Here is a 26,782-nt window from a genome sequence, read left to right as displayed (position 1 = left end):
TGATTAACTAACCTCTTTTTACTATCAAAGAAGAGGAACAATGCCTTTAGAAATCACATGCAACAATAATTGTATATCAATAAAAATGTTTCAAGTATAACAATAAAAGACATGAAAACATTTTAAAAATTTAAGTTCTTGAGGCCATCTGTTCTACTTACCTTCGCTCAAACATCCTGAGTGAGTACAATTTACAAGTACATCCCAGTGCAATGACAAGCAGCAATCCACAAATAAGACTCCCAATGACGGCTGCAGTTATTACTCTAGTGGGCACAATGACTGGGCAATTCTCTTCATCACTGCCATCACCGCAGTCATCTTGAGAATCACAAACCCAGCTCTCAAACACACAGCGGTTATTTTTACAATGAAAATTTCCTGGCTGACAGAAGAAACAATTTTTTTCATCTGAACCATTAGGGCAATGATTCTGGTAGTTGCAGCGATCTGAACGAGGGTAGCAAACACCATTTCGAGAGCAGGGAAACTCATCTCTTTGGCACATGGTGCAGTTGGTTTCATCCCTTCCATTTGGACAGTGCCAGTAGCCATCGCAGCGTTGCTGCTCTGTGTAGCAACCCCAATTCCCACCACATGGAATTTCCCACGGCAAACAGAAGCCATCTACTTGATAGGTGGCATTGAATCCTCTTGCAGCATTCACTTTGTCAGCACAAAAATGCACTCTTATCTGTCCTGAGGACGAAACGACTGTGAGGGGAGCATGAGTGTCAAATGCTGTTAGCACACGCAACAGCCTCCGGGGATTCTCCTCTAATCCATCATATATTTTGACATAGTCTCCATAACCTGTACCATCAAGTTTAAAATCAGTGAATCGCAAAATTACTTTGCGATGGTCACCAGTGTCTATCAGCCAGGTGCAGTTGCTTCCAGGTGGATAGAAGTCAGGATAGTTGGGAGAACTGAAAGTACCATAAAAGTATTTTAACCACTGCCCACATGTTGGCACATCACAGTCTATTTCGTCTCCCAGGTCAAGACAATCAATGTTACCATCACATTTTAAAGACTCTGGAAGGCAAGTGTAAAGCTTGGTGAAGCGAGAAAGACACTGGAACTGATTGCAGGCACAAGGTTGAAAGGAAGAAGCTGTCGGAGGATTAGCTTTGGCACAGATTTCTTCGTCTGAGTTGTCTCCACATTCATCCATATTATTACATTTCCAACTTTCTGGAATACACTTCCCATTAGCGCAATGAAACTGGTCACAATCACAATTTGGTTCATCAGATTTCCCTGAAAAGAAAAAAAGAAATTATAAAGTTATCTTTTTAGAATTTAGCACTTTACGGTTTGTGTTGCATATTTATTTGCTGAACCAGGTAGTTCAGAATGGCAAAACAACCATTTAAATTCTCTGTAAGTCATCACAACTTTCAGTAAGTTTCAAGATAAAACAGTTTTTTCAAGTTGAAATTCTGTCAGCATATCAGCATGAGCCTCATCCTTAGCTGCTTTCAGTCAAATAGCTTTAACCAAAGCAAGAAAACAATACTTATTGAAAAAATCTGGCTTCAGAATGGAAGTCAGAAAAATACTGTTTCTCTCCTCTGTATCACTCGAAATACAGAAACATGTTGTCCTGCAGTACCGTTTACCTCCTTAAATTCTTTCTTGTAAAAGCAGTCAGACCTCTCTCCTTTTTTTGTAGGTTCCTACTTTGTACCAAAGAATCTATGGCAAGAGAGAAGCTGACAGTTGAAGACTACCTATTACTACCAACCAAAGAGAAACCTCTCTCCTCACCTCTTCCACCATTTGCTCCTGCCTCTCCTCCAGCAACTAAGAGGAGAGTGCAGCAAATGCAGAAACACATATTTAAAACATACAAAAACATCCAGAATTACGCTTTAAAAGTTACGGATCCAAGTAGTGTTCCAGAAGACATAGAAGTGTGGGGGCTTGGGTGTTTTTGTTTGTTTTTTTTAATTCTGGAAAAAAAGTCAAGAGACACCTTTATTTAAGAATATGTGGTCTACTGGCTACTACCACACTTGTAAAATCAAGACTTTTTTTTCAGGGATTAATTTATTAAAGTTCCAACCATGTTAAACACTGAAGCATACCTGGGAAGCAAGCTATTTCAGCTCTGTAACAACTTAGCTGAGTCAAATACCACTACATCATTTAAAATCACTGCAATTTCTAAAAACCATGGTATAGACTGTAAAAATGGCTGTAAAACTAACTGTCGTGGTCAATCCTCAAAAAAAATTTCAAAAAAAAATCTGCAATGCAGATGGTCCTACACAGCAGTAATTCAGGAACTAAATTAGACAAATATATAGTAAATCTATATAACACTATACTTAGGGTTTTAAAAAAGAAACAGGAAAGACAGCATGATTAACTTACTGAAATACAGACTTTCCCAGAAGAAGCAGGTTCTGTCTTGCTTTACAACAGAACATTCAGATTGGAAGGGATCTCTGGAGGTCACCTAATCAACCATCTGCTCAAGTAAGGCTAACTGAAGTTTGATTGGGTTGTCTGGGGCCTTGTCCAATCAAGTATTTTCAAAGTTCCAGTGCTTAACCACACAAAGTGATAAAAGTCCTCATATCTAGCCTGAATTTCCCTTGCTGCAACTAATCTGCTGTAACAGGTCAAGTCGTATCACACCTCTGTTCTCCTTTTTGCCATTTTAGTATCTTAAAAAGCATTAAAAAGAAATACTCTACCTTGATATAATATTTTTTTTAAAAAAGGTGCAATGTCAGCATTTTAAAAATTTCACATGTGCTAAGGTTTTTAGAAAATGAATGCAGGAAAAAATGAAACCAACAAGAGTGGTAAGTGTTGTAAGCACTGCTGAAGAGTGTTTAAGTCAACAAATTTGCTGACAGAGTGTGAAAGGAGAGCAAAACGTATGTGCCGCCAGTGATTAAGTTTTAGAAAATGTTTATTTCAATAAGAAAAAAACCCAAAGAACAGATCTAGTATAAATGATACGATCTTCTTGTTCTGTTACACATATGTGTATTTTTATGTATATTATACACTCACACACACATTGTTCATAACATTAGTATGGCAAATACTTAGTATGAACCTTGGCCTTGAATTTGAAACCTGTAAAAGTGAACTACTAGACTTGTTCTGCCTAAATGGAATGACTGTGCCCCATAGGTGGCAGACAATATAGTAGAATATGCATAAGAAGAGTGCATAATATGCATAAGAACTTGCTCAAGTACTGATTATACTCTGGCTCAATGCTTCTACCTTGCAGAACCTGGAAAAAGGATGAGTAGAAAGCTGTAACATGGAGCTGTAAATATTAATGGCAATATTGTAGTGACAAAACAGGATATGATTTCAATCTAAGCTCTTCCTTCTGCAGGCTTTTAAACATCCCAGAAAAGAGCTGCCTACTCGATCCTGATTTAGGATTTTTAATCACAGATCCTGAAGTCATTACATCAGGGAAGTTTACATCTGAATCAAAAATTAGAGTTGTAAAATAGTAAGAGATGTACGAAATAAGACTATCCTTGGAAGCTGTACCACAAAAGACATCAGGATAGTACAAGATGATTAGCAGAACCCATGTGCAGTTGTAGCCAAAGAATTTACACAATCCTTCCATGCATTTACAGTGAACACAAACCTCTGTACTTTTATTAACTCTATTTTCCACTCTACATCACTATTAGTAAACTCCATCCCATTTTGATACCCATAATTAAAGAGGCTGATAAACTGAAAGGGGTGGGAGGAAGACAGAGGAAAGAAAGACAAGTGAGACAAAATTTACCTTCTAGTCAAGTACCCTTCCTAAGTATAATGCTTTTTGTTGTTGTTGTTGTTTTGTTTATTTAAAATGAAATATGAATATTTACCTGGAAGATATTATTTGCTTTAATTCTTGTTTAATTCAAACAATTCACATGGCCTATCTTCCACATCAGATTTTAAACATCGGGCTCCCTAATGGTCCCTTTTACACCCGTAATCTATATTGTTTCTATCATTCCAGCACAAGTAAGTCTAACTTGCATCCATGTAACTGAAGTATTACTATATTTTCCCCTTTTTCTAAGATCACATGCCACCTTTGAGAGTAGCCTTAACAACATTTAATTAAATAGTCTATTGAGGAGTTAAACTGAGCACTACTGCGTGATGCTAATGAGAAGAAATCAAACAACATAATGGCACAGTTGAATGTATAACAAAAATGTTGTTAGTATTTCAGGAGTCTCCTTTTCACACTGGAAAGCAGAAATGATCAGATGATTATTAAAGCAGACTTGTCAACTCTTCTCCTGTACGCAGGTCAGTTTACAACATTAGAAGACTACTCTGATCACTGAAACACTACACTTCCACCTCAATCATGGAATACTTAAGTATCATATCAAGCATAGAGACCAAGTGCAAACCAAAATTTCAGCAAGGTTCATTAAAAAAGAAAAACAAGACAAAAAAACTCCCAAAAACCCACAACCCACAAACAAACACAAAAAAACCCCAAGACAAATATTTTTTTTTAAAAGATATTTAAAAATATTGGCGTACTCTAAGTACCACCACATGATGCTAACAAGAAGAAATCATGTAACAGTAAAAAATGCTTATTGTTGAAAATATTACAGCTTCTTTCAAAAGGGGTTACATACTGAAATTGTTTCAAGATCGGAGGAAAAGAGAGGAAAGGATTTTCAGGAAAAGCCTACTGAGCTTGTGGCTTGCTGCCTCTGCCTGTTCCACACCCTTATCCAAAACGTCATTCTCAAAGCCCCTTGGGCAGGAACGATGCCTTCCCTCTGTGCCTACGAGGAGAGGGAGATAAGCAGGGCAGAAGCCAATGCCCCACACAGGATAATAGCGTGTGTGTGGGCAGTTACCAGAAACAATAGTAGAGGATGACTGATTAGACAGTGGCTTTTTTTTCCACATCATGCTTTTTGGTGAGACAGTAAGCAAAACCCAGGTGCCCTGAAAGCTGAGCCAGCATCACATGCAAGGCTGCATTACTTCTCCCAAGACTTGCTAAGCTGCAAGGAGCTGAAGCGTAGAGGGAACTTTTTTGTAGGCTTGAAAACAGGCGATAGAAAGGGATAAGCCTGCCTGGAAACTTCAGGTTTGTGAAGGACTGACAGGGTGGAGGAAGTCACTAGGTAGAAAGAGTGCCGAACACAGAACAGGCAAACATGGCTTAGGCTAAGGCTCATTTTACTGAGTCTTGGTGGAATAGTTTTGAAGATGAATGGCAGTGGATAGGTGTAAGAGTATGAATTGTTTTATGGAGGAGAGGAGTTAAAAGTTAGTGCACAGAGATTTGGAGCAGGTCAGAGAGTGGAGTATAGGCATACACTGAGGAAGCAAGAGAACGTGAAACCATTATGAAAATAAAGAGGAATCTAATCGAGTATTTTTGATGATCAGGACATAGAAGACCATGATCATGCTATTATATAAAATCCTAATATCGCTTAAGGCCAGAAAAAAGTTTGGAGCTAGTCTTTACCCATGACTGTCTTCCTCCTCTCTCTTGGCAACAGCTACTAGAGCAAGAATTGCCCACAAAATAGTCTCAAAACTGGAAAATACTTATACTGCATACTTGAATTATCCAAGAAAAATTTTGCATGTACAAAACCATGTCTATACTTGGCTAGAGTAATTTATCATGTTAAGAGGTTTTTTAAAAAAAAAAAAAACCAAACACAATTTAAAAAGAGAGTGTATCTTCTGGAGATGCAAATGTAAAAAAAAAATCCCACTGTTTCTTCCTTCTCTTGCCCTATTTATGCTACTCAGAAGTCCACCCAACTATTTTAACAACTAATTTTATTCTGATGAAAAAAATTCAAATCTTAAGCTACGTTAAAAAACCTCCCGAGTTGCCTAGTATTAATAGTGAACTTCAACCCCACCCCCCGCAATCATTCACTCTGCTTATTACTGTGAACACTACTTCCTGCTTTGAATAGTCAAGTTGTGCATAGGATCAAAATAATCTACACAACGTATACTTTCATTAAGCCTTGAATCGACTACAGGAAATGCATATACTGTACCCTGCTACAAGGAAGTAGATCTTGAAACAGGAAACAAAAAAAATGAAACCATAGAACTGAACTAGGTATCATGTGACACATACCAGCAAAGTAGGCTAATCTGAAGCCTTTTCTGGAGATGCTATCATCTGAATGAAATCTGATCCAAACATGATCCTGTGAAGAGATGTATGGTGAAGGAATGGAGGAGCCGCACGCTCTATAGCCTTCAATATTCTTGTAGCTTCCAATTGTTAACCAATCTGAGCTGCATCGTCGTGATCCCTGAACATCAAAATCTTGAAAGCTGGGCAGGGGGGGAGGAAAAAAAAAAAGAGGTCAAAATTGCTACTGAACTGGATATTGCACAACCAAGCTGATGAATTGTTACACATAAAAATGGAAATTAGCTGTAAGTTCTCTTCTGGTCTGAAATAAAAACAGCGGCTTCTCTACCCATGTAAGAATAGGATTTAACCTTGTGGTGATGATACTTTTATTAGGACAGCAAGAATCCATTCTGTTAACCAAAATATCGCATCCACTACTTAAAGAAGCTCAGTTTTGCTATAAAAAACACATTAAGACTTCATCTAAAAATAAATAAATATTTCTGTTAATGGAATTGTCTTTATGAGTCTCATTTAATGACTTTCATATACTACCAAGTGGTTTTATTTAACCCAAATTTCATCAGAACTTTAGCTAATGTTACACTTAGACAATTATATGACTTGACATTACAAATACAGCTAAATTGTTCAAAAATATGATTTCAGGTAAGATTTGCTCCCAGTTGCACTACTCGGTTACCCAATGGGTATGTCATGGAATGTCATGGTATGGCTACAGCTATATCGAGACATGCTGCCATGGTAATGAAGTGTGAAGGGGAGACAATCTGGGCAAAACAGGTCAGTACAGACAACACAGCAGTAAACCAGAAATGAAATGTGAAACGTATGCTAGGTAGATGAGTGGAAGGAAACAATATGAGAGAAAAAAAAAAGAGTTTTATGAAAAATAAACTGTATGAAAAAGTTTAGAGAGCATTCTAGTAGATGAACAGCTCTACCTACTTTACATTGCATTTATGCCAGTTTAGTATTTAGTAGAAAGACTGTTTAAATTAAAAAGCAGTACTTTAAAAGAGTAACTAACGTCAAAGCAAATACTTCATAATGAAGAGCTGCTTCTTAGGTCAGCAGGTCTGTACTGGAAACTGAAGTAAATCTGTAACTAATGCAGTTTCATGATCAGCCTGTGAAGCAGAACTAATTTGTATCTTGATGCTAAAACAAGCCTAGATTTCCCTTGTGGCAGTAATAGGGAATGAACTCATGGGAACTTGAACCTATGACACAACTTTTTTACATTACTTCTTTAGAAAAGTTATAAGGTACGTGAAACTGTGAGGAGCTCCCTGCACCAAAAGTCAGAATTTCCAAAACTGCAATCATGTCTATTGATTTACTATTTATACCCTGCCACTTTTAAGCACACCATGAGACTTCATAGCAATGAAGCATTACAGAATTTCCCCTACACATCTTTTAATGCAAAATTCTTATATTTCATAGACATTAAAAAGAAATCAAATAAATAAGCACATAGAAACTTTTTCTAGTCGCCAACTCTCCAGCTGAAAACAAATGCTACATGGCTGTGTAAGAGCAAATCAGAAAAAAGGAAAGGCAGAAACCAAACAAAACAGAAATCCTACATTTACAGGAAGGAAGAGGAAATTGGTACATACACAATTGGCAGTTAAAAATGTCTAGTCAGTACTTCTTCAATCCATGTAGTCAATACAGCAGCACTGTTACCTTATAGTAATAATCTCCCCTGGGTTTGCATGGATGTACCAGCTACAGTTGATTCGGGCAGGATACTCAGAGGGCCACCCTGGACTTGTGATTGTCCCGCTTGGTGATCGAATTTGTTCTGGAATATCTCCACAAGCTAAAAAAATACATATATATTGAGAGCAACGTGATTAATGCCACTTTTTAAAAAGCCAGTAGGACAAAAAAAAAAAAAAAAAAATCAATCAACACTTATCAGGGAAAATATCCCACTGAGTAGCAATAAAAACAATGTCAACATGTCAGCCAAAAGATGTTTTCCAATGTTGCCAGTGCAGAAGTTTATACTAATGTCAATTAGTACTACAGATTGAAAAAGATTACTCTATACAGACTTTGACAACTTTATTAGTAATGTGAAAGATTTTGTATTTCCTAATTTTATTTTTAGCCTTCACAAAGACTCAGTTCAATTTAACTATGCATTTACACCTTATACTGAAAAATGCATTAGAAGGTGAAAAATAAATTAAAGAAAAATAACCAAGTAGTTGAAATTTCCTGTCTTAGGAAGACCCAGTGCTTGGCCATCATTTAAATACCCCCTTCCAGGCCTTGGCATGGAAGTGATCTTCATACACATGATTCTAATGCTTCGAAGGCAAAGAGCACTTACTGCAGCACACTTCATTTATAGATATTAAAAGTTAGGTTTACAAGAGATTATTCTTAAAAAGGACTTGTGTAACTACATTTCTGATAATGGACTAGAAAGCTTGTATTTATAGGACTGACTCTATGCAACTGAAGTAACTCAGCCATTTGTATCCTTACTTTATTATAGGTGTAGCTTTCTGTATTGGCCTTAACTCAGTTGCTTGTTCCTTTCACTGGAGTGTTCTCAGCCCTGCTGATTTTATTTCAAGTAATGTACTTACTAGTTTTGTGGTTTTGTTTTGCTGGGTTTTTTTTTCCCCCCCTTTAGCAGCCTTATATCCAACACCTGTCATATAGCATATTCACAACCTTCACATAAATAGGAAGGCCAGGACACACTCGCTACAGAGCCTGAAATTATGAGGAAGTTTCAGAGGTCAGAAAACACATTAAAAATAATTGCCCTCTGTGCTTTTATTTTACAATTTCCTCACTGCTAGACCAAAACTTGTGGGCTCTCAAAGTTTACTGGTAGCACCATCAGTTACGCACAGTAGTTTAAACACAAGAACTATTACAAATGAGGAGGCATTTTCATTATTGTCTGATGATCAAAAGCTTTTAGAATTTTTAAAATTTTGAATATGGATTTGATTAAAATAACAAGTCAGAACTGATGCAGTGAACAAACGTGATGAAGAATGAACGGCATCTGTAATAGTGCAAAAGTTGTAATAATGTAATTTGTAAACAGGTTATTAATTTTTTTCTATTTTAATCCACAATTGAGCTTTTAAGATCATTTTTCAAGACTACGGGGACCTGAAATTATATTGTATTAGAACTAGTCAATAAAGTTATGTTCTTAAATGGTTATTATTACTTAAAGATATTTCTATATGGAACAACAAATACATTTCTAAAAATAGTTTTAAAAGGATTAAAAGACAAAAATGCTGGCATATGCCTGCATTCTCTGTATTAGCTTAAATATAGAACTCTAGAAACAAAAATAAAACTCAGTAAATTTACTGTTTTCACATACAGTTGTAAGAAAACATTGCTTTAAATAGTTTTTCACATATTTCTTATTAGCACTTCATTCATGCTGCACAGTTAAGTATTAACATACTTTGGCTATAGAACATAGGACCTGTCCTAATATCCAGGGACAAAAAAAAGTCTCAAAACACAGAAAGATATTATTTTATTTGAATATTCAACTATACCCTGGAATCTTTCTTGTTTTAATTTTGAGCAAACCCTATAGGTGGTGCTCTAACACTATGATATTTTGGAACACTGCTCCTATGTGAATGATTGGATATACTTTACATCTGTTCAGACAAGAAATGGAAGGACTGGAAAGAAAAACTGGTTACTCACAATTAAATGTTGAAGTAAAATAGCAGTTTTAATAGGTTCGAAACAAAAACACGTGCAAAAAAGTAGAAGAATGTAAAACATTTTGTACCACACTTGCAGACGTTGGCAAGCAATTCCATGCACTACTTGGTTACTACTGAAATAGTGCTCAGCTTAAAATAAGTTGCCTTCAGGTGAAATTAATACTATTACAACATTTACCTGGTTTTTCATATTTGCAAACTGACATACGAGATTTTGTCACTGATAACCTCTAAGGAAGCTTTTAAATTTGCCTGACAAAGAAAAACCTTACACTAGAAGATAAAAATAATCCATTCAACATATGTTCATTCAATTTTACAAAGTTCTCCTCCAGAAACTTAAGCATGCTATAAATATATGTACAGCATGTGTCTGTTGAATAGGAACCTCCAAACACTGCTAGCAATTGTAAATTACTATGCAATTAGCTTTGCAACTTCCTATGCTGGCACAGCGCACCCTGACAACTATTATCTACTCAATCCAATCCCTGCAGTAGCACAAGCAGTAACTTTTACTTGTTACACAAGTTTGAATGGGAGAAATCCCACATGGAAAGCCAGTATAACCAAGACAGTATTTTCAGAGCACCATGAAAATTTCCAGTTTTACTCAAATTCAGGTTTTTTTAGCCTTTATTTGCAATACCAGCCATATCCCTATATTTTCTATATTCTTTAACTTAAGATGGCTTTTTCTCTGTTTCCACTAAAGCTAACACTAAAGAGCTGAAGGGAAAATTTGACCATTTTCAGCACCATCCGATATGGGAAGAGAGAAACAGACTAAGGAGGGCATGAGAGAGCAAGAACAATCAGAGGCACTAAAATACAGGGTGGAGTGAACACCACCCTGTTGTGAAGTACAAGTGAAGTACTGTACTTCTGCTGTAGAAAAGAGAAAAATCGAACCGAAGAAAGTGTGCATATGACAAGTGGGGGTTCAAAAAGATAAAAGGGAATGGACTTGAAAAGGGAATTACAGCTTCCTTAACTGAAGGTTAGCTAGATATTCACAAGTCCATAGGACCCGATGAGATGCATCTGCAGGTCCTGAAGGAACTGGCGGATGAAGTTGCTAAGCCACTCTCCATCGTATTTGAGAAGTCGTGGCAGTCCAGTGAAGTTCCCACTGACTGGGAAAGGGGAAACATAACCCCCATTTTTAAAAAGGAAAAAAAGGAAGACCTGGGGAACTACAGGCCAGTCAGTCTCACCTCTGTGCCTGGGAAGATCATGGAACAGATCCTCCTAGAAACTATGCCAAGGCACATGGAGGACAGGGAGGTGATTCGAGACAGCCAGCATGGCTTCACCAAGGGCAAGTCCTGCCTGACCAACCTAGTGGCCTTCTGTGATGGAGTGACCACATCAGTGGACACGGGAAGGGCTACGGATGTCGTCTATCTGGACCTTTGTAAGGCCTTTGACACGGTCCCCCACAACATCCTTCTCTCTAAACTGGAGAGGTATGGATTTGATGGGTGGACTGTCTGGTAAAGGGTGAGGAACTGGTTAGATGGTCACATCCAGAGGGTAGTGGTCAACGACTCAATGTCCAGATGGAGGTTGGTGACGAGTGGCGTCCCACAGGGGTCTGTATTCGGACTGGTACTGTTTAATATCTTCATCAGTGACATAGACAGTGGGATCGAGCATAACCTTCAGCAAGTTTGCAGATGACACCAAGCTGAGTGGTGTGGTCGACACACCAGAGGGACGGGATGCCATCCAGAGGGACCTGGACAAGCTTGAGAAGTGGGCCTGTGTGAACCTCATGAGGTTTAGCAAGGCCAAGTGCAAGGTCCTGCACCTGGGTCAGGGCAACCCCCAGTATCAATACAGGCTGGGGGATGAAGGGATTGAGAGCAGCCCTGCCGAGAAGGACTTGGGGGTACTAGTGGATGAGAAGCTGGACATGAGCCAGCAATGTCCACTCGCAGCCCAGAAGGCCAATTGTATCCTGGGCTGCATCAAAAGAAGCGTGGCCAGCAGGTCGAGGGAGGGCATTCTGCCCCTCTACTCTGCTCTGGGGAGACCCCACCTGGAGTACTGCATCCAGCTCTGGAGCCCTCAGCATAAGACAGACATGAACCTGTTGGAGCGGGTCCAGAGGAGGGTCACAAAAAATGATCAGGGGATGGAACACCTCTCCTGTGAAGAAAGGCTGAGAGAGTTGGGGTTGTTCAGCCTAGAGAAGAGAAGGCTCCGGGGAGACCTTACTGCAGCCTATCAGTACTTCAAGGGGGCTTATAAAAAAGATGGGGGCAAACTTTTAGCAGGGCCTGTTGCAACAGGACAAGGGGGAATGGCTTTAAACTAAAGGGGGGTAGATATAGACTAGATATAAGGAAGAAATTTTTTACACTGAGGGTGGTGAAACACTGGCACAGGTTGCCCAGAGAGGTGGTGGATGCCCCATCCCTGGAAACATTCAAGGTCAGGTTGGACGGGGCTCTGAGCAACCTGATCTAGTTGAAGATGTCCCTGCCCACGGCAGGGGAGTTGGACTAGATGACCTTTAGAGGTCCCTTCCAACCCAAACTATTCTATGATTCTATGATAGATATAAGCTAAATGTATTTGCATACTTAGTATACATTCATGCACTGAAATCTCTTACTTATAATGCAGGAGACAAAAGAAATCTCCCATTTGCTTAAGAAGTGTATAAAGGTCAAGATCAACTGTGTAGAAGCTGCACTTCAGAAGTGCTGTCATTTTGAGAGAATAGTTTATCAGAAAGATTTTTAAAATCAAGGGTAACTTTTTGAACTAGCACAGTTTTAAAGGGAATCTACTTTATAAAGATCATAGCAAGCCTTTTAAAATCAATTCCTGACCCTCTGCTTAATTAGGATGTTTCTTCTAAAGCTTTTGAGAATATAATGTAACATACATTTTATTCATGTTTGTAAACATGGAGAATGTGAGCAACATCAAGAAGGGCATGGGAATCAAAAAAACAATTCAACTGACAGCACGTAAAATAGTCATGTATGAATAGAGGCAAACGTTTTTTTACTAAGTTGTGGAGAATTTGCACTTCTAATTTCAATTGCTAGTGGCCCTGCAGGCATTTGTCATACAGGTCAGTTATGTCTATAGGAACTTAAAATTACAGGAAAACTGACTAGGTTTGGAATAATTTATTAAAAGTATTAAAAATACATAAGAAAACAGCACAATGAAAATTAGAGGAGTCAGAAAAAAAGGGAGACGAGTTTGTAACAGAGGTAGAAGCACAAAACAGAGAAGGTTGCATCATAGAGAAGCAAAGATACAGAGCAATGCGTGCCCAAGATGTTTTCAAATCTCATGCTGGTGGTTGTAAGATTGAGTGGGAACAACCCCCTCCTGCACAACCATTTCTATATGGTTTTGTCTCTGCCTACATTCCTCTCAACTCCCCTATATTATTTGGTACAATTCTGCTCATCCATCTCCTATGTGTTTTAAACTCTTTCCTTTGTGAGCCTTTATTTTATTAACAATCTATTTGCAATTCTGTTTGTTACTTTGCCATAACTCTGTTCAGTAGACTGCAATATTGTAATTAGGACTGAAGATGTTTCACAGACTAAAGTGCAAAATAATGGTCAAAAAAAACTGCTGAGAGGATAAGCTGTGCACGCGGTTTTCTGGTGTGTATGGATTTTCTTGTAGACTCTTTAAAAACACGTACAACAGTTTCCTTATTCCCTTCTTCCTGAAATTTGTTCACTGCCCTACATTACAGAAAACTACCTATGGGATGTTGACTAGTAAACAGAAGAGAGCCAATGAAAACTTTACAGTACAAAATTCAACTTGCAAGTTATAACAAGAAAATAATTGAGAAACCTATGCAAAAATTCTGTAGCAAGATCTAGAGAAGTAAAGTACCTGTAGTAACGGTGAACAACATGTCAAGGAAAAAGTCACTTCAGAAAAGCAGGGAGAGGGAGATTAGGGATTTATCTTCACAGTAATGCCAGGAGATTAGTTGAAAAGATAAAAGAATTAGCTTTCAATGTGAACCACAAGATGATAAGGTATGCATTATATTGGACATGGTAAGGACATGAATGCAGCTGGATAAATGATCTGAAGGTGTTTAAAACAGCTTAGAGGAAAAAGAGAATATGTTGTGATAAAGTCTAAACCATGAATAGGGAGGATAATTATTGCATTTGTAACTCTCGGGAGCCACTGAAAGTCTTATTTGGAGAACTACGGGGGAAGAAGGCATAGGAATCTTTGCCTCCAGGCCAAGCTGTAAAGCTTTAATTTAAAATGCCCTTTGCTCTGCAATACAGAGAGACACTCAGTAAAAAGGAATCATTATATTTTTTTTTTAAACTGTTGTGAATGTGTGTTTTCACCAGTGTAGAAGTTCTTTAACATGGGGCTGGGGCGCGGGGGGGGGGGGGGGGCGGGGATTGGTTTTGCAGTTGTGACAATTATGGTGCTACATACCCCAAAAACAGACCTGGAAATACTTCTCAATTTTTCAGATTTTAAAGACATAAACACTTGTTCTCTAGTGATAGCTTACACGCAAGAGACAACATTCCATTATTGCTGTTGGTAGAAAAAGCCTGCTCATATATTAGAGGTGTACCTGCAACTTGGCAGACATAATATACAGCAGAAGCATAAATACCAAAGACCACAGAGGTCTGTGGTATTAAAACATAATTTAGTAAGGTAGGTCATGTAGCCTTACAGCAGCAGCATGACAGGAAATCTACCATCAAGACAATCATTTCATTTTAAATCCCTTCTCAGTAGCAACTGTCCAAGAAAATCGCTTGCTTGGTTTCAACACCAAGTTAAAGTTGGATTTAGAAAGATTAAAGGCCAGATGTCTTTGGTTCTATTTTACAGAAACACCGCTTAAAATTGTTCTGATCTGCAAGTTCAAAAACGTGTTTAGGAGACCCAGACTGTTTCAAAGGAACTCAAAAATCAGCTAAATCCACCCCCATCTTTTCTACTTGGGCCATACACCTAACATTTAAGATGTGCATACAAAGAACTGTAGGGAAAATGCCATTGGCTTTGCCTATGCACTTTCTTCAGGTTTTCATTAACAGACCACCCCCATCCCCATTATCCCAAAATTCTCCAGTGACGAATTTTCACTTTATATAAAGATAGAAACTTTAAGAGTATGATATTTATTTTTCCCTAGCTGGAAAGCTATTTTAGAACACAGGACCACCAGAACGATTTTTTTATATATATATATATTTTTTTTTTTTTTAAATTTGTTTTTAAATGGAAGTCCTCACTGGATCTTTCTTCTCAGTAGTTAAAGGTCTGTCTACCAGCTGCTGCTATCTTGCGTATAAAGTACATCGTGTTCTCCTCTTCTTGGCACTGCCTATTCAAGCCTGCTGGCCAAAGTATTGAAAGCAGAGTCAAAAATTCCATTCACCTCTTGCCCAGCAGATGCTTTTCTGCCTGTATTGTGACCTGTGACACAACTGTTGCAGTAAACAAAGAGGTGAAGGGTTGTTAAAACATATCCTGAAAGCTGCATAGCTAGATTTTAGGCTGTCTGTGTATCTCGTACAATCCAATTCCAGCAACAATTGTTCCAACAGTGGCAAGTACCAGTGCTGTTATTTATTATTTACAGTGTGCCATAAATGTACTATATATGATACTTGGTGCATTACTACTGTTGAAAAGCAACAACATTCTTCATGATGCAGCACAAGAATGGGTAGCAAAGATCTTCTATGATTAGACTTTTGACAGTCTTTGAGTGGCAAACAATGGAAGGGAAGAAGAAGGTAGTATGGTAAAACAGAGACCATCCACTGACCGTACATTTATCCAAAAACTTAACCGTGTGCACAAGTAGCAACGTAAGGTTTGTAGTGATACTGCAAGGATAACTACAGTGAGATGTGCAAGCTGTTGTCAAAAAGGATGAGTGGCAGCTTCCCTATGGAAAGAATCAGGCTTGTATTCTTCTGCCCACTGAAGGAGACTGTTTGTCTCCCCATTTGCACATATTCTAAGTATCTGTATCAGAAAACACAACCAGCAGCTTAGCTGGCACCGCTTAACATCTGAAGAACAAAGACTATACACTGGTATCGCCTAATGCCTTAATGGACATACAGTCACATCACTAACACAGAATAGTCCCAACCGCGGCTGCTGCCCAAAAAGAGGCCTAAGACCAACTTACTGGAAGAGAATGTAGCAACCTTTGAGCAACATGTGCTGCTTTTATACCCCATATTCTCCCAGCATCTCATCAGTTTCTCAGTTTCATGAGTTCTAAAATTCTTTTTTTCTTGTATTAAGGAACCTGTGCAGTCAAGTGTACAGTAGTTTCAGTTACTGCTTCAATCTAATCAGGTAAAACGCATAACTCCTGGATTTATATTATTTGATAGTAGCAGTGTCCAAAATTACATTTCAGTAAATTTCATTTCACAAAAACTTTACTGTGGAAAGAAAATATCAATTCAACTTAAACCAACTTTTCTCTTAGTTCAATGTTTGTATGGAAAAATAATTAAGCAGTCCACTTAGAAAGGCATAATCTGTTCATGAGCATGCAGGTATCAATTTTATCTTATGAGAATTTTTCCATGTTCCAGTTGCTTCATTCCTTATTACATGCTGCAAAAGGCAGTAATAATTTTTATAGCCAAATATCTCTTCATAAGATACCAGGTGGCTTTCAATATTTACTATTTAAGTCATGCATGAAATTTAAACATTACAAAAAATGACTTACCCGTTGACACTCCTGAAATATGCACATTTTCAGAATGTTCTGCAAGAGCACCATTTCCTAAAATTAAACATAATGAATAAGTTAATTTCCAAGATAAAATTTGTAAAAATTCTTCAGATACCCTTTTACAGAACAGAAAGAACAAAACTGAAGTTATTTTAATTAATATTAAACATTAAAGGTCTTATGTTCATTTTATGATAAAACTTAGAGAAAAACTAGAGAAAAAGTTACTATACAATGAAAATAAAACCCAAGCATCATTAGTGTACTAGGAACAATTAAATATACTAGAAAGTTAAGGAATGAGACACTGATAGTAGCAGAGAGTTTTGAGAAGTTTCAGGCATTTTAGATGGTAGATTTTGCATGATTTTGCATCAAATGTTATTTTCTTTTCAAGAAAGGTTTATTTCAATGCATCTTCCCCATCTCCTCCTGGATCAAGATTTGTAAGTAAATGCTATGCAAATAAAGACATCTGGGGAAAACATCCATATATTTCATAACGCATTGCAGCCTATACCCTTTATCCAGAAAGATGTTTCAGATATAGCCAGGAACTAGCTACCTTCAAGAGTAATTCCCCAGTGTTCATTAAAACTAAGTATACTTGGCAAAGATGAACAATGAGACCCATATGGTCATCAAGAGTTAGAGACAAAAAAGTTATTTCTCCAAATCTCATACTACTTTGTACTCCTGCAAAGTAAAAGTCGTCTGCTAAAGCGAATACGTTTGCTGACAGGTGGTAGCCCTGTTACATGATGTGACAGATCAAGTTGTATTTGTGCACACTTCCCCCACTGAACAGCTCTCCTTCTCCTCTCCTTTATTCAACATTTTTTCTTTCAACCTTTACAACAAATTTTTAATAAAATCTTCCAGGCATTTTGGGAGGAGAGAGCTACTTTCATAAATAAGCTGCTTTGAACACAGGCAGTGAATCTAAAATTTAAAATACATTACTAAACAAATTTTAAAACCACAACTCTTAATCCCTCAAAGTTTTGTAATATTGAAGATTTGCCACGTCTCACAGATTTTCATACATGTGAAATCAGTTGTTCTACCAGCACTACAATGTAAGTGTGATATGTTTAGGTAACAAGAACCTTAAAAACATGAAGAAAACTCAAATTCCTGTTATACCAAGCTTAAAGACTGTTAGAGTTGACCTAGAACCTACACCTAAGCAAGCATCTCAATGCTCCTCTACTGCAGTGGTTACAAATGTTTCAGAAATTGCTCCCAGGATTGACACCAAATGCACAAAGAAATAATTTTTTACTTCCTAAAGACACAATACAGTTAGAAACCTGATGATCAGAATTTGTAGAAAAATACCAAGTCTAATTTAAAAAAAACCAAAACCACCACCCCACCCCCCAAAACACACCCCTGAATTCTTGGGCTCTCAAGTGACACGTTTCCCCCCTCCATTTTTAATGTACTAATTTTGCTCCATATATTTACATACTAAGTTGCTTTGTCTCAATTAAAAAAAAAAATAATTCCACACTGTAACAATTCCCCTCAATGTTCAAAAGAGAGAAGTATTTTAAAACAAAAACTACTTCAAATACTGTATTAGTGAGCAAGTATTTTCCAACTAAACTATTTTCAAAAATAAAATACCTATACATTTTAAAAAGCTATTCTCCAAATAATTTCTCCATTTTGTGTATAAACTGACATGCTAAGGAATGTTTGCTGACATCAGTAACACTCAGGTCTAAATTTACAAAATAAACACCATCTTTACTGTAAAGTGATTTTACCTGTAACTGATTCCACAGAAGTACGTTTCTGATTGTCTTGTTTTCTATTATTTGCATCAACATAAGGAAAACATTAACACATTTCAAGACCTCTTGTTTTAAGCTAAAAATCGCTTACTGGTATTTCATCTTTCAAATTACAGTAGGGATTATTCACCTTTTCGTATTTTCAAAACGGGGTTATTAACACATATAACTATATCTGTAGTTGTTATTGAACACTGAAAATGAACAGCATGACAAAAAAAGAAGGAATTCACTAACATTTAGAAATCTGAAAAACCCCGAAGTAATTACATTGAAGACAGTCAATATCTGGGCACTCCATTGACAGCCCCAGAATCTGAATTACAGACAAGCTGTCTATACATAAAGATCAGGAAAACAAAACCCCCAGAATTTCAATGATACCAGTTCTGATAAAAATACAGTAACAAAACATGAAAATACTGACATAACACTGAAGTGATGGAAAGAAAAGCAATATATATACAAAAAAACTGACAAAAACTGTAAATCAGTAATAACGAGAAGCATACTAAAATGGGAACTCACATCCAAATCCTATACACATTGACTTAGAATTAATGGTTTACATTAAGAAAACGTAAGTCAATATCCAAAACAGAACAGTTTAGTATTTTCCGTTTAAACATGCTTTATGATTTAACAATTAATCACTTGACGTAAAGTGACGTCACATTTATTGTCAAACTAACTTCAGTGATTAGTCAGAAGAAGCACTAATGTGTGATGATGAAGCCTCAACTCAGATCCAAGTACTGTAATATCAAAATAAGGCGGTTTTCTTAAAAAAGTATTTCCATCCCAATAATCCTTCATTACATGAAAGATGAACCTTAGAAACCTCTCAGATTATTACTTCCTTTTTCATTGGAAACTGTCACTGAAATAGTGTGTTCAGATGCCATTTAAGCGTTACTAACTGCTGACACCTTTATGAAATTTTTAGGCAATGATCCTTGTATGATCTCAACAATTATGTCACATGGTTCCATATAAACTGAGTCCACTAGAATATCAATATATCAGATAACAGATCAGTAATTTCCATTAAGATATGGAAACATAATTATCTTTGAAATTCCTGTTAGCCTATCATTTAATACAGCAGAGTATGAGTATATAAAAAAAAAATTCTTAGGTCACCAATAAGCTTTCATATTTCTTGATGTTTTAAAGAAATATTTACTGTTCATTCCCATTTGAACCTGAAGTTTAAAACTGAAACAGGTGCCAACTAACAAAACTTGACACAAAGTTTGCTCACATCAGTTACAGGAGCTGGTTAAGTACGTGTGACAGCAAAGCGCTAGCAGACACACACTGAGAAGCTCCTGCACAAATTCATTCTGCCTGTGAGAAACCAAGTTTGTTTTTCAAAAACTGACATCTTCCATCACTTTTTTTTTGTGACTTCTTAAAAAAAAAAAATCACTTGTGTAACCTTGTATACACATCTCCTTTGTATCCTTTTATAAATACTTATGAGAAATGGACCACTTATTTGAAGTGGTATTAAACAGAAATGTACGTCAACTTCAGTCCTGCAGCTTAAGATATGGTCATCAACCGCATTTAAGTGAAAAATTTTAAATGGACAAGGCTCAAGATAAAAACAAGCATTTACGATGTTTTTCCTAAAAAAAAAACAAAATAGAATCTTTGGTAAATAGGATACAAGATATGTTAAACTACTGGTAACCTACAGGTTAAACAAAAGTATGGAAAGTACTTTTAATGGCTTTCTATTTAAGTGCACAAGTTTGTTGCCACCACTGCTGGTAGTATCTCTAAATTAGAGAGATTAGAGTGTGTTTACAGTATGGAACAATCTCCAATTTCTGAGGTGCCTTTCTGTCTTGAATAACTTTAAAAATCTCCTAAATGTTCAAAGTATGGTTATGGTCAAAGTTGGTCACTGATTCTGATGGACTCATCCATAAAATTTTATTTTCACAGCACAAAGCCAGTCCCTTTGACCTTCATCAGTTTTTTCTATCCCACTTAAATCTTCCAAGCTGAGATGCTGTCTTGTCTTAGGAGCAGCAGAAACAGACAACAAGTAGTTCCACGAACACTTGAATTAATTATTTTTGATTTGTGTCTCACAGCTGACTGACCACAGAAGCAAGGCAAGACAACACTAGGTTTGCCTTCAGGTTTTCCAGCAGTTGGGGCGTTTCTCTCCTATCAGTCTATATGAAACTACATTAAACACCCCCCACCCCACCCTGAAAAACCCAACAACCTCACAATGTCACTTCCAAACATCCTGGTCAAAGAGCCATGAGCCCTATAGTCCTATACGGAGTCTGGAGAGGAGAACAAAACTACACGGAAGATAAAAACCATAGCCTTGGAAGGTATTTGACTCACTAACATCTTCTGAGTTTCACCACAGATAGGAAAATAAACACAGGCCAGGGGAGTGGGGCTGGCAACAAGGAAAACTTCGCAGCAGCAACCACTCCAACCAAACTGCAGAAGAAAACTGTAAGGGGAAAGTGTGGGAAAAACCAATCCTTTCACACTTGAAAAACATGACATGTTTGGAAAAAATAGCTGCCAAGTTATATATATTTGAAACCCAGACAGTAGCAGTGATGCTCAGACTAACGTGGAGGCTAACCACAATGCAGCAGCCTTCATTTTAGGATGTTACCCCCCTACATCCTCCCTTCCCCACAGCCTACACAGCACAGCTCACTCTCAAAATGGGAAGAATATCAGACTCAAAGGATTATTTGCATATAACTTCAGAGCATAAAACTAAGCTTCTCCTTTAAGTTTTACTCATATTCATGCAGTTTTCAAAAAGGACAGGCAGAGCCCCCCCTCCCCAATAATTAAGTGTCCCTCTTAGTCAAAACACTCAGATTAAACACAAGCTTCTGCATTCCAGAGGTTTCAGACAAAGAACAAGAAGTTTACCTAAATACTGATATATTTGAGATAGCAAATAATGACTCTTAAATGAAAACCCCGTTTTAATCTCAATTTGACTAAAACCAGTAATACGAACGCAGTGAAGCGATGAATATTGTAAAAGCACACTGAAAAAATTTGGTACATGTGACTTTGTCCACCATGATTGTAAAATCAAATTTTATAACTTCAGTTTGGAAGAACATCATGTATCTTGGGACTCAGTTAAATCCAGATTGTGTTTTACAGAGAAATTAACTTGACTATTGAAATGAAAAATGAAAAGAAAAAAAAATCCATAGTGGCAAACACCACATTTAAGTTACCATTATTTTTGCTGTTAGACCAAGTAGCTACTGTCCACAAAAAAAATCATGCACGCATATCTCCATTGAAGCTAAATTCTTCTATATCAAGATTAAGCCTGTGCCATTAGTTTTAACAGCCAAATTACAACCCCCCTATAAACAGAACTGTATAAATTGAGGAACTGCTTTAACTGAACGGCTACGAAGAGAGAGCTTTTTCTAAACTACCTTGAGTTAAAAGGTACTGTGGTGCATAATGAATGGTACATAAGCAGACTGGACAGGATATTTTTCTTGAACCACAATTATCAGGGACAAGAGATCAACAACACTTCCTGTATAGCATGCGTTTCCAAACACCCTTTATCATGGTACATGTTCAACTTGCTTTACTTTAGACAATGTACTTCATGATCAAACTTCCTTTCTTCATCCTACTCCCAAAATTTCTGTCCACTCTGTACCTTACAAAGAGTAAGCTTAACTTGTTTGCACTGTGTCTTGTCAGCTGAAGCTACCTTGCATTAATCTTCACCAAATTTTGCTTCTAACTGACCAAGCGTGGATGATGCCACCAAAATAAGAGTCTTACTATACAATTCCATGAACAAAGCGGTGCTTTGTTTATCACCCCACTTACATGTCACCCCACTAAAAAGCCACTTAGCAATGGTCCTATGACGCCTTAGTCCAAAAATAGCAATATCCTTCTTGATCTAGAGATACGGGAGCTGGAAACATCCATGATGCCTCTGTAATATTGCAGCATGCTTCTTGGATATGACCCCTTTTGCTAGCACATTTTGTGACAGTCCCAGCCAGTGACCATCCCACCCCTTCACCTCCTACAAATATCTAAGCACAGTTGTGCAGAAACAAGCTCCACCGGAAGACGCCGTGTGTCAGGCTGAACTGCAGTCACGCTGGTCTGCTGAGTCTGTGGGATAAAAGCGCAAAGGCTAACTGCCTACCCATCACACCTACGGTTAATCCTAAGGTTAAGATGTTACAGCTCAGAGCAGAGCATGCGGGAGACCAACAGAAAAACAAGTACTACCACCCTCCTCCAGATAAACTAGATGATCTGCAAAGGTCCCTTCCAACTCAAACCATTCTACGATAAAAACATTTGTTCAGTATGTAACCCAAAATACTATACTGAATCATTTAGATGTAGGTCACGTGCAATTAGTGAGCCAAAAAAATTAGGTAGGATCCTCCTCAGCCTTTTGGCTCATCGTTTACAACCTCCTTGTCTCCTGAACACTTTGCACCTATATTTGTTAAACTACTGTGCATTTAGAATTAAATGCATTAGCTGCAGGGATTTAATGCTGTAACAACAGCAAAGAGCTACATATCCATAGGCATATAGAAACACTGCTGCCAAACTCTCCTGTACTGCAGAAGGAGTAGTACACAGTAAATTAAGATTATGCAACTGAGGAAAAAATCCACTTCCTACAGTCTCAAATGAACATGAAGGTATGAAAGGGACTAGCTTGTTTTTTCATCCTTTATAACCTAGAAAAGTCTCTGAGAATATGGTTTCTGCTGTACTTTCTCTTCTGTCTGTACAAATCATGTTCTCCTACCACTGGTAAACTGTATTACAGAAATTCAGACTTTGCCTTCCTCAGAAGACAGGAACAGAGCTACACATGCAACTTCAACATTACAAGAGACAAGGAACTGAAAGTGGAGCAAATAGAAAGAAAAAAAAAAGAGCAGTTGAAAATTACTCTCCCAGAACAGTTCATGAAATAAACAGTATTATTGCTACAGGGAATGCTTCAAATTAAGGTGCGGCAGAGCTCAGAGTACACAGTCCACTGAAGCCAGGCAACATTTGTTACGACTCTATATTCAGTAACAAAGCGAAGCAGCAGTGTCATTCTCAGATTCCTATAGAAACAAGTCACAGCCTTTACAGGTGACACCATTTTATTATTTCCTGCTTTCTGATGGCTTAGTTTGCAATCACTGCATCCTTTTGATTACAGATATGCATGAAATCAAATTAACATGTTTGTGCACCAGTATGTACTTGGATTAACTACTCAAGATAAGATTCATGATCCACAGTCATCTCATATTTTCATGTCTTTATTCTTCTTTTTTCTATAGTGCATTGCATCTTTGACCAGAAGTTTTTGTCCTACACCCAACTGCTGCTTACTGCCTTGACAAAGGGCAACACATGCTTTTGCATAAGTTCATATATTTCATCATGACAAAAGGCAATTAAAAAAGCATGAGAAATGACAGTACTGACTTTTAGGCATTAACTGATCAATAATCTCCAGTTTAGCTGAAGAATCTTTGCAAGAGTTATTGACAAATTTTGTATTATTTATTTTTAAATCAACAGTTTGGTGTTAACTAGTTATGTGCAGTTCTTTTCAATATTTCCTTAGTGTTAAGTACTGGAGTCATAGGAATTTCAGGTGGTCATTTGTAAGACAGCATTAAGCTGTGCAGCAAGATGTAAATTATCCTTCAGGTAAGGGAAGGATTAAATAACCATTTATTTTAATATAAAGTTACACATGCAATAAGCAGAAACATTGAGAGAAAGCCTTACTGCTGTGCAGACCTCAGTCAGAATTCTCTACCAAAGGCAAACTGAACAGCAGAGTGACAAGATTTATTCCAAATCCCTGTAACAGAAAAACATCTGCTACAAAGAAGATACAGTAAATATATCTAAAATTTCAAACAGTGAAAGCGAATGTTCACATGAAATGAGAAAGTGTTGTATACTCAAATACTACAATGGCATAATTAATTTCTTTAATTAAGGAAAGAATAAAAATGACTAACAGATGAAACTATACTGAAACAGTGGCTTATTTAAATGTGTTTATGATACAAAAGCAGGAAATAAGCACATAAAATTTCACTGTAAAAACAGATAAACCACAGAATTTGTTTACAATACTCAATGCTGTTCTTTTATGTAGTACCATTTTTATTTTAGACCAACTGTGATGTACTTTTATTTAGAAAACTAAGACAAGAACTAAAGAATAAATTCTGCAATGGAACTGTTTTATGTAGGTTTTAGATTTTTATTTTTACTTTTTACAACAACCAATATCTACCATTTTGCGCTTAGAAAATTATTTCTTGGGTATAAAACAATGGGTGTGGTGCTGCCGAAAGTCTGTACTGTATACTTAAAACCTGATGTCCAACATTACATTTTTGTATCACCCCCTCATTCTTACACTGTCCTTTCCTCCTCACAGAGGTACTTTAAATGACAAGTAGCTGCATGATACTTTTGAAAAACAGGTCTTCACTCATCTCTTGGTGAATAAAAAACACAGCCACGAAGTTTCCAAATCTACATTCACTGTACAGAGCCTAAACCCACAGTTAATCAGTACTTGAGTGAACAACAGCACATACCTTTATTCCTATAATCTTGATAACAGTGACTTAAAAATCTCCAAAGAAAAATATTCTACTTCTTTTACATTCTTTAGCATTGTAACATTATATTCCTCCCACCAAAAAAAGTCTGTTTGTTCTTCAAAAATTGACTACTAAAACAGGTACTCTAAAAAAAAAGTTTACTACATAAATAAATGCTTTGAATTTGAAGAATATGTAATGATCAGGTCATAACAGATCTATTAACTTCTCTGCCAAAACATAAAATATCTTTTATTCCTGATAATTTTATGGTGCTAACTTGGGATTTGTCTACATTAGTATTTTATTTCAGATAAAGAGCATGCTTCTGAATCTCCTGATCTGCTCCATTTCATGTGCTTTGGTTCACATTATGCTGTGGCCTTGTAACCATCAAACTGGACTCCTTTTAGATGACACTAATCTGGAAGACGCTCCTACTGGTAATGTGTACTCAGTCCTCTGGACCACGCTAGAGCTAGTCCAAAGAAAAACCTTCAGCAATGTATACAGCGTAAACATTACATCTTCAGCCTAACTTGTTTTATTCCACAAATCCGCTCCTGCCAGACTGTGGGATGTGCCAGTGCAGAGACACCCCCAGCTACCCAACACCAGAAGCGTACTCTCTGCTCACCGCAGCTCCAGTGCTACCAGAGAGGCTCCGCCTCAACTTCAGGCATAAGCTTCAGAGTCTCCACAGTCATTTAGTGTGAGCAACGCAAGATCTCTTTCTGGATTCATTAAGCACTGCATACATTATTCACTAATATGACACCAATTGTGAATGCTGTTGCAACACACGGAAGAAAATTTACAAAATTCCATTGTCGTGGTTTAACCCCAGTCGGCAACTAAGCACCACTCAGCCACTCGCTCACCCTCCCGCCCCCCAGTGGGATGAGGGAGAGAATCAAAGAGTAAAAGTGAGAAAACTCGTGGGTTGAGATAAGAACAGTTTAATACTTGAAATAATAGAATAATAATAATAAATTGTAATGGAAAGTAAAGCAACAAGAGAGAGAGAGAAAAAAAAATTGATGCAACCGCTCACCACCCACCAGCAGACGCCCAGTCAGTCCCCAGGCAGCGATTGCTGCCCCCTGGCCAACTCCCCCCAGTTTATATACTGAGCATGATGTCACATGGTATGGAATATCCCTTTGGCCAATTCAGGTCAGCTGTCCTGGCTATGTTCCTCCCAGCATCTTATGCACCTCCTCACTGGCAGAGTATGGGAAGCTGAAAAGTCCCTGACTTAGTATAAACGCTGCTTAGCAACAACTAAAACATCAGTGTGTTATCACATTATTCTCATGCTAAATCCAAAACACAGCACTGTACCAGCTACTAGGAAGAAAATTAACTATCCCAGCCAAAACCAGGACATCCATACAAACCATAACAAGATGCTAGTGTAATGCAAATTTGGCATAGATGCTGCCAGCCAGATGATGCTGGAGTATCCAAACACAGCCCTCAGCACCACCGGGATACATCAGGTAAACATTTGGAAGACAATGCAGTCTACAGTGTGAGCTCTCGCATTCCTGCTCTACAGGTGTGGCTTTCTCAGTCACTCTCCACTCTTCCTTCTCCCTTCTATAGGAAGGGACAGCTCTTCCTTATTGCCCAAACATACAAAGCAACCAGCAGTTCTGTACTTGGCTGTGTTT

At 37.5% G+C, this 26,782-nt stretch overlaps 1 protein-coding gene across 1 annotated transcript in view; it reads right to left on the bottom strand.

Moving 5' to 3' along the window:
• Nucleotides 1-26,782, bottom strand: part of LRP12 (LDL receptor related protein 12) — a 53,918-nt gene that overhangs the window by 7,297 nt on the left and 19,839 nt on the right. Inside the window, exons 2-5 of the mRNA XM_076329252.1 lie at nucleotides 16,649-16,705; nucleotides 7,859-7,994; nucleotides 6,137-6,339; nucleotides 162-1,263 (exon numbers count right to left, since the gene is read on the bottom strand). Of these exons, the coding sequence (XP_076185367.1) occupies nucleotides 162-1,263; nucleotides 6,137-6,339; nucleotides 7,859-7,994; nucleotides 16,649-16,705 (1,498 nt within the window). The remainder of the gene's footprint in view (nucleotides 1-161; nucleotides 1,264-6,136; nucleotides 6,340-7,858; nucleotides 7,995-16,648; nucleotides 16,706-26,782) is intronic.

The sequence above is a fragment of the Aptenodytes patagonicus genome, chromosome 2, assembly GCF_965638725.1.
Source record: "Aptenodytes patagonicus chromosome 2, bAptPat1.pri.cur, whole genome shotgun sequence".
In the NCBI taxonomy this organism is placed as follows: Eukaryota; Metazoa; Chordata; class Aves; order Sphenisciformes; family Spheniscidae; genus Aptenodytes; species Aptenodytes patagonicus.
The sequence above is the reverse complement of the archived record's forward strand: the minus strand, read 5'-3'. Positions and strand labels throughout refer to the sequence as shown.